General features: G+C 39.7%; 1 protein-coding gene across 1 annotated transcript in view; it reads left to right on the top strand.

Annotated features, from left to right (window-relative positions):
• Nucleotides 1-16253, top strand: part of LOC311271112 (heterogeneous nuclear ribonucleoprotein L-like) — a 73498-nt gene that overhangs the window by 34537 nt on the left and 22708 nt on the right. Inside the window, exons 2-7 of the mRNA XM_084376589.1 lie at nt 1990-2108; nt 7006-7115; nt 7228-7355; nt 12623-12708; nt 12805-12901; nt 14578-14650. Of these exons, the coding sequence (XP_084232715.1) occupies nt 1990-2108; nt 7006-7115; nt 7228-7355; nt 12623-12708; nt 12805-12901; nt 14578-14650 (613 nt within the window). The remainder of the gene's footprint in view (nt 1-1989; nt 2109-7005; nt 7116-7227; nt 7356-12622; nt 12709-12804; nt 12902-14577; nt 14651-16253) is intronic.

The raw sequence follows: 16253 nt of genomic DNA on the forward strand, positions 1-16253 counted from the left end.
CAGTTTGGTATTTTTATTTACAGACAATAAATAATAAATATGGGTATTGAAAATTGTCCAATTAGTGCAAACCAGAAAGTGTGTGGATATGTGTAGAGTTTTGTATTACACAGTGCACATGTGAGGTCTACTGGGAGCAGTGCTGGTTGTAGACTCTGACAGCAGCAGGAAGGAAGGACCTGCGATACCTCTCCTTCACACACTTGGGGTGTATCAGCCTGTCGCTGAAGGAGCTAACCAGTGCGGTGATAGTGTCCTGCAGGGGGTGGGACTCCTTCACCAGCAGCGATGACAGCTTGTCCATCATCCTGCTCTCTCCCACCACCTGCACTGGGTCAAGAGGGCATCCCAGGATGGAGCTGGCCTTCTTGATGAGTTTATCAAGTGTCTTCCTATCTGCTGCCGAGATGCTGCTGCTCCAGCAGACTACACCATAGAAAATGGCTGATGCCACCACAGAGTCATAGAAAGTTGTTAAAGGACCTGAGCTTCCTCAGCAGATGGAGTCTGCTCTGACCTTTCTTGTATGTTGCTGCAGTGTGATGAGACCAGTCCAGTTTATTGTTCAGGTGAACTCCCATGTACTTGTAAGACGTCACCAACTCAATGTCTGTTCCCAGGATGTTCACCTGTGTGCAGGGTTGCTTGCGCCTGCGGAAATCCACCACCAGCTCTTTGGTCTTCCCCGCGTTGAGCTGGAGGTGGTTCCCCTGGCACCAAGGGGCGCACAGGTGTGTGACTCTGAATGCAAATCCAGCAAGCCATAGTGCTCTATCGTGCGCCAGGCGCAAGACGGCCGTGCGTCATTGGTAGTTTTCAGACCATTTTCAAGTCCAGCACCGACATTGTGTAAATAGCAAATATTCTTGCGCCCACCTGTGCGCCCCTGGGTGTGTTGGTCTTAAAATGAGGTGTGGTCAGGTGCACTGATGGCAGATTGCTATCTTGAGGCGGCAGAAAGCAACAGCGCCATAGACCAACACAAAGCTGGTCTAAAGTCAAAGGTGCAGTGTGTTTCCTGAGACACAGCAAAAATGTTTCACCCTGTTCTCCCTCCCAACACCACATCCCTATCAACTAAATAAACATGGAGAGAAAAAAGATGAATGATAATAAAAAGAAACTGTATACAGTGTATATACATGTTTACCTGCATATTGTATACATACATGTGTTTCTGCTATTTAATGGGTGCATTATTCAGATAGTAAGATGCTCCTACGCAGGTAGGTTCACAACATGCATACACTCTGATTTTATGATTAGAGAGGCTGCATTCAGTTATTTTAAACATTTCCATGAATGCAGTAATGTCAATGCAGCAAATATCATGACACATTTCTGCAGCAAAACTAAAAGCTGTAGTCATAAATTGTTTGCTGCTAAACTAGCAAAGTGGACTTGGACACACCCTAAACACACTACCGTCTTGCGCTTCAGACCAAGCGCCATATACCGTTTCTCCATTAGCACATGAGTCAAAGCGAACCACGCTGATTTGCTTTTCCATCATCAGTTTTACTGTGGTGAGTTGAGCCAAGCCTTTCAAACATCTGCTGTGTTTTACTGTTTTGTCATGTTTGCTCTCAGCTGTTTCAGGAGTCATGTTTAGTTACTGCTGATGAAAACATGACATTTCCTGTAATGCTGCTTCATAATAAAAGCTTGCAAATAACTAAATAAGGGGGGCTTTTATTGTGAAGAAGTTATAGTAAATGAAACATGTTTGTAACTGAATTAGCGGAGCCACTTTGTTAGCGGTGATTCTTCGATAGCTCTGCAGGGATTGAGACAGCGTGTCATTGGTTTAAGACACACCTTCAGGCAGGTAGCCCAGTTGTGATGGAAAAGCAAATCCTCGGCCGCACTGGGCTGCTGCACCGAGTCAAACCAAGTAGAGCCAGGCCAGCAAATGTTATGGAAAAACAGCAACAGATAGGGCTCAAAGTGTGTAAAAACTGTGGTTGACTGTGTGACTATGTGTTGCAGGATAATGGTGAGGACTCCCATCGTATCTCTCCCAGCCCTGTGGTCCATGTCAGGGGTCTATGTGAGGCCGTGGTGGAAGCAGACCTGATAGATGCCCTGGAGAAGTTTGGGTCCATATGGTGAGACAGAAACCACTGCGTGTGTGTGTGAGTGAAAGAGTAAAATAAAAATACTGTAGAGAAACTGAGTCTTGAGTCTACCGTTGCTGTTCCGGTTTGCAGTCAATCACCAGTTGGTCACGTGCTGACATCAGTACAGAAAACAGAACACATTAGCAGCAACAGGAGTTTAAAGAGTCTCGTACTTTCCTAACCTGCTTTAGTCATTACCTATAATCTAGTTTTGTCTGAACAAATATATAGCCATTCCTATCAAATTCAATCCACAGGCAACAACAGATATATATCAACTGTCACTAAAGTTAATCCCATCAGGAATGTGACTTGAAGCTGGTGTCTGTAATTTTTGTACAACCCTGATTCCATAAAAGTTGGGACACTATTTAAAACGTAAACTTAAAAAAGAATGCAATGCTTTGCAAAGAATAGAATATAATAGAATACCATGTAAGCAGCACATTCCAACAAAGTTGGGACAGGAGCATGTTTACCACTGTGTTACATCACCTTTTCTTTTAAAAATAAGATAAGCATTTGGAAACTGAACGCATTGTTGTTAATGAGACTCAAAAATCAACTATCTTTTCAGAATTGCCTAGTTTGCGTTGTTAGTTGTTAGTGTTTTTTAATTGTCCTCCTTAATGCACACACACTGACATGCCTCACCGTTCTGTTTCTCTCCCTGTATGTGTCTGCTCTGTTTATGTGTGGCAGCAGTATGTTTTTTGAAGTCCAAAAAACACACCTTGTGATTTGATTTTTTTCACCCCGATTTCTTTTGTCATGTGTGGAGGAAGCCAGTCAGTCATTTTGTGGTACTGAATGACATCGCAACAACCAGATGCACTTACAGGCTTGTACGAAACAACTGCATTAAGGCCCAAATTAAATAGGAGAGGTCACATCATCTCTCTGTTTCTCTGCAAAGCATTTGTGGTTGTTAGTAGATGGGAGGGGTAGAGCGAGGGCAAGAAGGAAACAGTATCGTGGGATGTTCAAAATCTCAGTAATAAGATTATAGCTAGCTGGTTGGCACATGTCTTTAGTACACGGCCAGCTATATTACCTGGACCAGCAGCCTTATTTATATTAACTCTCTGCAGGAATTTTTCTCTCATCCGCTGTGGTTACTGACAGTGGCCCGTCCTCTGGAGATGGATTAGACTTTCCAGCTGAGTCTTTGTTGAGGAGGTCAAAGCGAGCATAAAATGTGTTCAGCTCATCTGGCAATGTGGCCTCACACATGATGACATGCTCCTGTGACATTTTTAAATGCCTGCCATATATCTTTAGTGTTGTTGGTGTTGAGGTCCCTCTGCAGTCTCTGCTGATGTCTCGTCTTTGCCTTCTTGATGACAGCTTTCAGTCTTTCTCTGGCAGTGTTGTACGCTTCCTTGTCACCTGACCAAAAGGCAGCATTTTTGGCTCTGGATAGAGCTCTCACCTCTCCATTCATCCAGGCCTTCTCGTTGGGGAATGATCTTACTGTCTTTGTGATCACCACGTCATCAACACATTTGGTGATATATGATATCACTAAAGATTTACATTCCTCAAGACTGACGCTGTTATCCTGAAGATAAGATGTGATTATAGGTTAAGCCACCCAGCAGTACAAAAAGTACTAACTTCTTTCAAAAAAAGATTGACAAAAACTTCTTGTACTGCTGGGTGGCTTAACCTATAATAACATAACCTATCTACAACTTTAGATCATTGATTTAAAATATAAATGTATATATATTTATATAAAGGATGAACTCTATACCTAGCTAAAGTTCATCCTTTACCTGCTGCAGCCCTAAGGTTATGACAACATAAATGCATCAATAGTTATAATTTGAGAACATGTTATGTGTTATTCTGAAGACCATTTGTTTATTCAGTTATGAAAATGAAGACAGTGTGTTTATTCAGTTTGTTTAGGCAAACTCAGGTTGTTATAAAATCAGTCAATTAAGATTTTTCTCTTCTGAATAAAATTTCTTCCCCCAAACAACATAGTTCACCTTTTATGAGTAGGCCTACTTTAACTTTTGCGGTACTTTTAGGATGGCCCTTGCATAAAAGTGGGCGGTCTATTCAGTAGAAAGACACAAATATTTTTGACATTGTTGCTACATTACCAGAGAAAACATAGAAAGAGGGCTGTGTTATTCCACAGCTGATATCAAACAACATGGTATTACACTCTGTTTCTGAAAACATTTTAGGAGAGAAATAAAGGATGAACAGGACTGTGGTTCATGTTTGCTCATCACCGCCTTGAGTTTTTTTGCCTCCGTTTTAACAGCACATAAACAAAATGGCGGGGACTTGCGGTTCACAAGCTTTCTCTATTTAAGCTAAGTACTAGTACAACGTTTCTTGGTTTATATTTTTGTCAGCACTGCCAAATTGACAGTTTTATCGTAATTTAGAGAGCATGTGCAGCGGCTGTCCCTCTTGAGATCTCTCTGTGCTCTTTGTGTCTGTGGATGCAAACTGTAATTATAATTTTCACAAAGTGGTGAACCTCGCCCCATCCTTGCTTGTGCAAAAATAATTTCCCCCTGGGGATTAATAAAGTATTCTGATTCTGATTCTGATGATTGTGAACTACTGAGCCTTTCAAGGAGTCCCCCTTTCATACCCAACCATGATCACCTGTTGCCAATGAACCTGTTTACCTGTAGAATGTTCCAAACAGGTGTTTTTGGAGCATTCAACAACTTTCCAAGTCTTTTGTTGGTCTGTTACAACTTGTTTGAAACGTGTTGCAGCATCGAATTCAGAATGAGTGTATATTCACACAAAAAAACAGTAAAGTTTACCGGTTTGAATATTTAACATTTTTTCTTTTTACTGAGCTCATTTGAGTATAGGATAAAATTTAAGTTTTTCTTTACATTTTACACAGCGTCCTACTTTTTCTGAATTGGGATTATAGTTCTTCTAGATCACAGAGTGGCAGGTTTTTTCTGGTTGTAAACTTAATATTTCTACAAATACAGTTTTGGTCAAAAGTTGACATACATGTAGATCTTAGATCATATATATCATGGCAGTCTTGAGTTGTAATGATGTCTACAACTCTCATTTTTCTGTGATGGAATGAGTGGAACACAAACTACTTTGTCACAAAAACATTCATGAAGTTTAGTTCAATAATGAATTTATTATAGCTCTTTTGTAAATGTGACCAAATCTGCTGGGTCACATATATATCTACAGTAATTCTAATGTTATTCTAATGGCCATTTTCACCTCAGTTATGTGCTTTTGATAGCCATACACAAGCTTCTGGTCGTCCTCTGGATACATTTTTAACCACTCCCCTTGACAGAATCAGTGAAGTTCAACTAAATGTGTTGGCTTTCTGGCACAGACTTGTTTCTTCAGCAGTCCACATGTTCTCAACAGGGTTCAAGTCAGGACTTTGTGAAGGCCATTCCAAAACCTCAGTTCTAGCCTGATTGATCCATTCCTTTACCACTTTTGATGTGTGTTTGGGATCATTGTCCTGTTGGAACACCCAACTGCACCCAAGAGCCAATCTTCTGCTGATGATTTTAGGTTTTCCTGAAGCATTTGGAGATAATCCTCCTTCTTCATTATTCCATGTACTTTCTTTAGAGCAGCAGATCCACTGGCAGCAAAACAGCCCCACAGCATAATACTACCAGCACCATGCTTGACAGCAGGTATGGTGTTCTTGGGGTTAAAGACCTCACCTTCTCTCCTCCAAACATATTGCTGCTCATTGTGGCCAAACAGCTCATTTTTTGTTTCATCTTACCACAGAGTTTTCCTCCAAAAGGTTTTTTCTTTGTCCATGTGATCAGCAGCAAACTTCAGTCGAGCTTTAAGGTTCTGCGTCTGGAGCAAGGGCTTCTTTCTTGCACGGCAGCCTCTCAGCTTATGTTAATGTAAAACACACTTGACTGTCTTCCTGCAGCTTTTTGGTGGCTTTTGGTTGACTCTTGACCATCCTGACCAGTTTTCTCTCAGCAGCAGGTGATAGTTTGTGTTTTCTTCCTGATCATAGCAGTGAAACAAACAACTGTTTGCACAGTTGAACTTGGGACCTGGAAGTGCTTTGAAATACAATTCCAAGCTTCCCACATATACCACACACATGATTAACTCGGCACCTAACCATTTCTTTTTTTTTTCATTGTTCTATATATACTAACATTTTTCTAAAGATCAAATGGCTACACTCCAACAACTTGAACATTTGAACATGAATAAATATTTATAGGGGACACACAGAGTAAGAAATTGAACCACATGAAGTCACACATAGCAAGTGATTTGGTGTAATAAACTACAGTGAGCTTCAGTAGCTTTAGTGTAAGGAAAGTCACAGATGCTGAATAATTGAAGGAAACATTTTGCGATACTCTAGTTTCCACTCTAAACGACTCCATTATTTACACTCCCTGCATGGTGTAGTATTCATGAATCTCTCATTCACCTGAATGGAGTTGCAGGGAAAAGCATGCTGTGAAAGACACACACACACACACACAATTATAAACACAGGTATAATGTTATTGCAGTGATTTGGCAGGTTCTTGAAATGCCTTCATGCTCACACGGTTTTGTCCATTATTACATTCGTCTTTAATGAAAAAAGGACAGCAGTGAACTAATTTACTTATCTACTAGGGTTTGGAGTTGGGGAGGCCCATACTCTTGGTTCAAATTGACAGCAGCACAAAAATGACACCATTCTGATGCATATCTGTTGAGAACTGACTACTGAGGATTTAAATGTAATCAGCAGTTTTAAGATGCCAGTATTGCTGGCAAAGGAGGTGATGTGTCCAGTAAAAGTCCATTAGGTTGACATTTTTTTGAAGTAATAGCATTTGTATGTCATATCTTAATGTTTGCATTTGTGTGTTCTCAGTTATGTGATGATGATGCCATTCAAGCGTCAGGCCCTTGTGGAGTTCTCTGCAGTGGAGAGCGCTGACCGCTGTGTGTCCTGTGGAGCCAAGGAGCCTGTATACATCGCAGGTTTGATCCCTAGGCTTTTCACTGGAAATAATTAAAGATGAGATTGATTACTTGCACATGCTTGAATGTAGCGAACCTTATGTGTTCATATCTTCATCCATCAATTCATCAGGCCAACAGGCGTACTTTAATTACTCCACATCCAAGAGAATCACCAGGCCTACTAATGCTGACAACCCTAACAGTGGCAACAAGGTCCTCCTGCTGTCCATACAGAATCCCCTCTACCCTATAACCACGGTAAACGTACACACACGCACACACGCACACAAACACACACACAGGCATGGGTCATTCCATAAGGATTTTCCTGATATAAATGTTAAAATTCTTCATGGGACTTTGCAAAATCCTTTAGTTGTACTTAAAAAAAAAAAAAAAAACCTTTTTAAATTATTAAAGCTGGGGTTGGTAAGATGGAAAAACCGTCAAGCCTAGGCTAGATTTTGAAAATATCCAGCCAGTAAATCCCGCACCCTTCACTCAGGCCTCTCTCCAAAGCCACTCCCCCCAAACCATGAACGCGCACTGTCTGACAACTGCTGAATACCACCGACGGAGTCCGAGTCCTCACAAGCGGTGGGAAGAAGAGTGTATCAGTGCATTGTTTTCAGCACAACATCTAACTACAAGTAGCTACCTAATGTCTCATTCCCCTGTAAGTAAACACCTAATATTATCATATTGAACATAAACAACCAACATAGCTATTGCTAGTACTGATGGCTGTCAGGGTAACTTTGTTAGCATTCAGAAATCGTTGAACAGCCACTCCAATGTTGACTCCTGTTGAGCTATCCAACTTGTTTTTGTTTGTAGCCTTCTCCAGTTCGGTCTTTCTTCTCTTGCTCTGTTTGGCAGTGCTAGCTGCTGTGGGTACAGCTGCTAATCAAAGTGTGTCTGTACTTTCTCTGCCATTCTTGTCTGTAAACAATGAGCTAACTCTGCCACAGCTCCAGCAGTGCGGTGAATAGAATCAGGTCACAAGCAATGAGTGATGGGCGGAGTCAGTGCAGGGTGGGCAGGTAAGGACAGATTGATAGACAGGTAGGCTGTCCATACAATATCTTCGGGCCACTAAAATTGATTGGATGAAGTTATTACAGCCCTGTCACAGCCACAGACAACAATTTTTGTGATTCTTTGAATGTGTATTCTAACCCTAACCATCTGCTTATTTTTCACTGGTTTGGTTAGAAATTTGTCCTGAACACTCAAGAAACCCAAAGCATACTTGGCAACATGTATTGATTTAGTTGTTGTTTAGTTTTTGAAGAATGTTCAAAGTAAACACATTTTTTACCCAAGCGCTTTTTAATTATTTCATATCTCCACTAGTTCTAGTCCTAGTTCTATCAGATCTCCAAGTTAATTTGTCCTGCATAAAAAGATCAGATCACAGATATAACTAGACATAGCTTCATAGCTAAAAAAAAAAAAATCTCTAAGGATTATTTTAATATTTTACTGTGTTGACTTCAGGGTTTTCTATCTTTATGTGATACCTGGTCAGCCTGTTTTTCATTGGAATCAAGGAACTTGCAAGTTACAGTTTACAACAATGTAAACATCTTGGCCAGAGAAGACAGATGGTTTGAAAGAGGAGTAAAATAATCCATCTATGTCAAACTGGAACGACCGTCTTTGAACAGAGGAGGTGACCTACGACATTACTTATCACCCACCTACGATGCTGTGCTGAGTTCCCTCCCCAGACAGCTTAACAACCATTCACACCTGGGCTCACCTAGCCTTAGCAACCCCCATGAAGGCCGGTTTGACCAACGACCCACAAGTGGCCGTAACGACTGTGAAACTCAGAGCTCACACGTGTCCTTAACGACTCTGTAAGGACACTCCCACACAGAGTTTAAAAGCCTGCAACTCCCCTCCAGTTAGTTAGAACTGAAGAAGCCTCTTGGATGAGAGGTGAAACGTCTTCAAGAAACTGAAACAAGTCCAATTGCCTACAATACAGCATCTAGATTTACCATGACCTGGATGACTGAGAACCTTCATCAACAAGTTACAGCTTGTAATGGCCTGGTTTGTTTTATCAGTGCCCGAGCATTAACCATTGAAAAATGAAGGAATTATTTTTCTGCCTCTGCCAAAAGAATGTCATTTTTGAGGGTCTCCTTTGGCCATGACCTAAACCCAACAGGCAGTAGGCCATTTTGAATTTAGTGCTCATTTCGGCAAGCATATCCTATAATTTTAACCCAATCAACTTCAAATTTTGTTAGGGCAATCTTTTCTTTCATTTTTTTTTAAGATTTTATTTTAAGATTTTTTACAAGGCAACAAATAATAATAATAACAACCAGGAATAATAATGACACAAATAATAATAATGACAACTTGGAAGGCTACAAGTTGTACAGAAAGCTTAAGAGTGTTATACATTAGATGTCAAACTGGGGCCACGAAAATGAACTGGGCAGGTTGGAGGCTTGTGTCAATTAACTTCCCCCAGCCTCATCTAGGCAGGCAAGGAATGGGAAAGAGATTTTTTTTAATTGAATTGGTTCTCAAGAACCTGAATTTTTTCATCTGTATGACTGAAACCAATCATCCATTAGTCATCCGTCTCTGGAAGGAAGGGGGACAAGGTGATTTCCATTCCCTCAGAATAAGTCTTTTAGCAACAACCATCCCCAGCATCAAAGATTGCTGGCAGAAGAAGGCAAGTCCAGCTTCCAGTTGGATAGTTCTTTTATAGGCCTTTTAGAACTAGTTGAACATTTTGGGCCAGAATCCAGTGAGTGAAGGGCAGAACCAGAAAGTGTGGGACAATTACCCTCAGTCATTTTGCACCTGTCACACAGTGGTGAGACAGAGGGATAAATCTTGTGCAAACGTGATTTAGAATAGTGAAGACGGTGGACAACTTTGAACTGGATCAGCTGGTGTCTACTGTTAACAGAAAACTGTTCAGAAAACAACTCTATGCTAAGTTTCCTCTTTCCAAACATCCATAATTTTGAGAGTAGAGGCTATGGTACAAAACTCAAACAAACTTAGAGACAAGATGGCTGGAGCGGTTCGTTAAGACATCAAAAAAATATTGCTTCCCCTGAAGAGTTTCAAAGTCACGAATCTTGGACTGGACATAGTGTCTGATTTGTAAATATCAGAAAAATGTGAGTGAGGCAGCTCAAATTTTTCTTTTAGCATTTCTTTTAAATGGTGCAAACCTTCCTATACATACATGTCCTCAATAGAGATTAAAACCTTCTTCCTCCAGGCATGAAAAGTTTTGTCTGTCGATGAGGGTAAGAGAGAAGGTTGAAACAAATTAGGGTATGTATCGAGTTATCTGGCAGACTCTAAAGTCTATGCTCCCTGCTAAAGCACAAGTCTATGTGACACACACATACCCACTCCAGCTCACTCCAGAGCTGTTAATCAGGCTGCGCACAGTGACACTCAAAACACACACACCTCCCTTTGCATGTGACTTGTTGTTGTTTGCATGTAGTGGTTCGGCAGGAAAAGTGTGGGAAAAGATCTAGTTCAGTGTCCATCATGGAAGAACTGAGACACAAAATTATGAAAGGGGATAATAAATAAGTTTACAAATTAATTTATTAATTGGACAATAAATATAGGCATTAATAAATTAGTTTAGAAATTAATGTATTAATCTATTGATAGATACACTAAATTACAAAGTAATGAATTATTTGATATTTTAATGGTCAATAAAAAAAGGAAATATGAATATAATTTACAAATGAAACATTAACCCATCAATATATATTTCAAATTAAAAAGGAATTTACAAAAACAACATTTAACAGTCAAGTACATAATTTAAAAGTGCTTCAAATGTTATTGGACCAAATGGCTCCAGTTATGACAGTGAAATTTGCAGGGGAATGATTCCTTGCATTTCAAGAGGGTCTTCGCACCATTCGGTGCTTGGGTCCTAATTATTAGGTCCCAGTCTGAACACATTTACATGCCAATATTCAGTTTGATATCAATTATATCCCCCTTAGTTGCAGCAGGAAATTGCATTTTTGCCGGGTCACCAAAGCTGCCTCAAACATGGGGAGAAAACACTTGGCTGTTAATTTGGCAGGGTCAGTTTGATTACTTTAAACACTCACCCACACCCACAACTACTTCAGTAAATAAATGCAAGTATCCTTATGGCTAGATTCCACCAGATACGTGTCCGTTCCGGCTCTGTTGTGTCACGGCTCCACCACGGCAGAAGAGCTGATAGGTTCCACTCTAGTCTACGTGTTTACTTCCACTGGTTCCGCTGCGTTGCCTATCTGCTCTGTCCCAGCTCTGGCAGTCCAGAGCCTTCCGGAGCAGATACGCAGGGCTTCTATTACTGCTGGATGCCGGAGCACGACACAGCAATTCAGCCGAATTCAGCACAGAGCAGACAGGAAGTCAACAACATAACATCTGGTTAATTTTCAAAATAAAACATTCCGTGTTGACGCTAGCACAAAAATCTCAAAATAGAGACAAATACAAGCACTTCTTCTAATCCTTGGGTTGGAACACTTTGTGTTGTTGTGTTTATAACACATAGCTATAACTGCAGTCGCGCATGATTATGTAATTATCGCGGGAACTCCTCGGTCTCGCAACGCCAGTTGTCTGTCTCAACATAATAATTTTGTGAGGACATTGGACACATACAGAACAAGACACAGCTGATCAAATTTCATAGCAATTCTCTTCTCAGAAAAGTAAGCCCATCAGCCAACCATGAGAAAATTAGAAAGATTTGCTGCACTTATGGGTTGTATTTCATATCATTTTGAAAACTACAATACATTAACATGTACATCAGATGAGCAAAAATTCACTGAAAGAACCTATGGGTTCCCAATTGTTATTCATGCATTTCATGTTGTGACAACACGTATTAAGGCACATTCAGTTAATTCGAGAATGCTAGAATGCTAGTTTCACCACTCACAAGTTTTCAGACAATTGTTGTCTACATGTTTCACAATAATAATCCCCACTGAGTGCACGTTTTCACTCAGGGAATCAGGAACACTTATTTGAGGGATCCTGAATTAGTTTAGGAAATCTAAAATAATATAAAATTTACTTTGCTGTTTGACACCATGACTTTTGTTTTAAAGAAAATGTTCCATACCTTTCGGAATATGAGTATTAAAACACAAACGATACTTTGTGCTTGAAACTCTCTTGAGGTGTATTTGCATTATCTGGGATATAGTGAATTGTTGATTTGCTAAATGTCAAACAAACAGCTGTAGGCAAAAATAGTCTTCTAAGAATATGAATCATGAGTCTTTGGGAAATATTCACCAGATTACTAAATAAGGACCTGATTGGCATGGAGTTGTATTTCTCTCTTACCAACTACAGTACCTTTATGGTATTTATGAAATGCACTGTGGCCTGAGGCCTGTGCTTCATGCAGGTTAAGACACACTACAGCAAAAGAAGTTTCTATATTATGTTGAAATGCTGAATTTCTTTCTTTTTTCCCTCTTTTGGTCCAGGATGTTCTGTACACAGTGTGCAACCCCATTGGTAGTGTCCTGAGGATCGTCATCTTTAAAAGAAATGGAATCCAAGCCATGGTGGAATATCCTTACTGAGATTTTGAATGTGTGTCTTTACATGCTGTGTGTATCTATATGTTGGAATGTGTAGCATCTTCTCCTTGACCCAACTCCTTCAGGTTTGAGTCCGTTCAGTGTGCGCAGAAGGCCAAAGCTGCTCTGAACGGAGCTGACATCTACGCTGGTTGCTGTACACTCAAGATTGAATATGCAAGGGTAAGAGGCTGGATATATCTATGTACACTTCCCTGGAAAAAACAAAAAATCAACTTTGTTGGAATCTTAAAAAACTGATTAATAATCATTAGAATTTCTAATGTAGCAATGAATTTTGTATATAAAAAATCTGATGGAAATCTTGTCTTGTAGTGTAAAATTTGTGCAACTCTCTCTGGTCTGTGCAGCTGACTTTATCATCTGTCAGTGGTGTGCGTAACACGTAGTCTGTTAAAAATATATTTCTACGTAAATGTTGATATTTATTAACATTAAAAGTTTGTTTTTACATGTTATATAATGTGAATTATTGAATAACTTTTGCAAACTTCACATCACAGTGTCATTTAAGTTTCAGACATTTATATTAACTGTAGGCCTATTGTAAACGAGTCTTAGTCTGATTTCTGAATTTAACATCAACCTATGTAATTTGGTATAGTACTGATATGGACTACACCCGTTAATTATGATTATTATTATTAATAATAACTGTCTACTTTTTACTACTTTTGTTTCTTACACCTTAGTGGGTCCACTAATGAGCTAAATCATTCACATTTAGAGTATTATTTGAAAAAATCTGCAGTACTAGGGGTCCATTACAAAACCTCTGCATGAATTACCATACACTCTGTGTTTGTAGATTAGGCCTATATCAGATTCAACTTCATTGTCAGTGCACTGAGTACAAGTATGGATTTATTCTAAATTAACTGTCCAGATCCTCTCTGAAACATCTATATAAGCATTGTTCAAAAAAGCATGTTTGCTGAGTGTGTGATAATGTTCAAATAATGGTATTAAAAAATGAGTTCATACACCCACATTAGGTTATTATTCCAGTATAAATAATAGGATAAGAGTATAAATGTAACTTGGAAAGTTCCTACAAAACATGAACTGAGCCCACAAGGCTTGATCTAAAAATGATTTACACCACAAATGTCCAGGGGCACTGGAATAACAAGTGGATTCATAATATGTGGGGAAAATGCTTGGAAACATTCAAAATGTAAATGATTTGATATAGACAGTCATGTAAAGGCGTGTAACAGAATAGACACTGGAAAGTGTCCACATCCAGTCTCTTTAAGCTGTGGATATGATCCATCAGGTAAACTATGTTGTTAATCTATACTAGAATAAAATATTCTTATATAAAAATATAAAATATATAGAATATCCAACATTCTACTGGGTTTGGTATTGGAAATCATTTTCAACTCCTCAAACAAGCTGCAATGGACTGTGTAAGCCTTTATCACAAAACGGGCCATATTTCCTCACATTAAAAGGTTCAAAAAGAAACAGGAGAAAAAGGATTTGCTTCACATTTAGAGAAGAGCCTGTTGCATAAAATTAATGTAATCTGCATAAAATAGTACTTTACAATGTGGAGTGGCAGAGATTATATTAACTGTACATAGTGAATTAAAATAGACCAAGGCTTAATCCCATTTCTAATTTTTACCCCTACCCTTAGCCATGTAGCCATAACACTTTGCCCTACCCCTCTATCACAACAATACCCCTAGGCATGAATGTGCAATATGAAAGGGTTGGGCTAAATGGTAGAGGCAAGGGGTGTATTGGGATTGGGCCCAAGAAGGCAGATCCTGTATATATTTAATTTAACTGGATCCTGATTCATTCTTTCATCTTTGTGTTAACAGCCAACACGCCTGAACGTGATTAAGAACGACAATGAGAGCTGGGACTACACTAAACCATACCTGGTCAGACGGGGTAAGACACACACTGTCTATTTTGCTTTTATCTCTTGTCAAGTTATCATACTTACACTAGAGTCAGACTATGATCTCAGTTTGGGGTGACCCTTCTTTTTTAAAGTACAGAAGATCCTGTGAGGTGGAAGGGAGAGGTTCTTTTTAGCCTGAATTCTCTGTAGTTTCCCTCCACTACAGTCATCACTGATTCAAGTTACACCAGATATGAAAATGGTCTTAGTTTTCAAATCATTCCTGAAACTGTCATTATGGGTCAGTCTCGGACTGTGGATTATGAGTGTAGTCATAAACAGTTTGGACCACAGACCTCCATCACACCAAGACTCCTCTGCCTCCTGTCTCTCCATCTCCAATCTAAACACTCTCACACTGGCCTCTCACAAGCCTTGCACCTCTGCTTACCATGAGGAGAGAGAAACATTAAGGGAGAGAGCAAGAACAGAGAATGAGGGATGGACGTCAGGCTGACCATGCACAGCAGCTTTCTTCCATCTTCACCTTCTGCAACCCAGCAAAAAGAGAGAGGGAGAAAAGTGATGGATCTCACTCCTCCTGACCACCATGCAGCTGCTGCTTCAACATGCCCAGGGGGCACCACCGTGTCTGCAGGACTCCAGTAGAACTTTCCTCTATCTAGCTCCTCCACCCTGTGTTTTTAATCTCCACCTCTGTCTGGGGAAGTAGTTGCATGGCCTGATGTCTGGTCCACACTGTGCCTTTAGCTCTTCAGGGTCTCTAGATTCTATATTTCACTCTGAGTGGTTCTTTAATGATGATCATCCAGGTTTTCTAGTTAACAAATGAAAGTGTAATGTGAGCCCTAAACTGCCCCTTTAATTTGTTTTCACTGTTAAATCTGTTTGAAGACCTTTCTGGTTAAACATTGCGGACCAGACGTAACATGTTGAGAATCAAAATTCTGGCTATTCGAGTCTACAGTATTAAAGTCTGGCCTTATCTCTACTCTCTGATACTTTACTCCTTCTGAATTAGGGCTGTCACGGTATAAAGTTTTCATCAGGTGTTTAATTTGGTACAAAATATTACAATATGATAGTATTTCCATACTGTACAATTGCATTAAGAACCATTAGTAAATTATTATTGAAATTAATATTTAACATTTCATTGAGAATTTGCCAAATCCAAAAGGACAAATTCAAAAGCAGAACAAACTGCTGGAAAGCAGCGATATAAGGATACAAATATACTGTAGATAGATAAATCGAACAGTAGATGGCTGTGTAAATACACCTGGGAGACAGAGAGTGTGGAGGCAGTGTGTGTATGTATGTGTGAACTTTCCAACGTTTGTGTGTGCATGTGTTTGCGTGCAGGCACAACCCAGCGATAACGACAAAGCAACTGCAGCTTTGCTATCACGTAAAAATATTACAGTATTGATGTTACAGAAATGAGAATAGCTTGCTCTTCAATACAACAGATAGGAGCTTGGTGGAGCATTTTTCCCAAAACTGCGTTTAGCTGAGTTATGCATCACTGCCCCATGGGTGGTAACTACATTGCAAAAGCTAACTCTGTCCTCATCTGAGAATTCCCATTATTTCAAAAATAGTTCCCAAATAATTCCCACAAAATTG

Source organism: Pagrus pagrus (genome assembly GCF_965226575.1).
Source record: "Pagrus pagrus genome assembly, chromosome: 15".
In the NCBI taxonomy this organism is placed as follows: Eukaryota; Metazoa; Chordata; class Actinopteri; order Spariformes; family Sparidae; genus Pagrus; species Pagrus pagrus.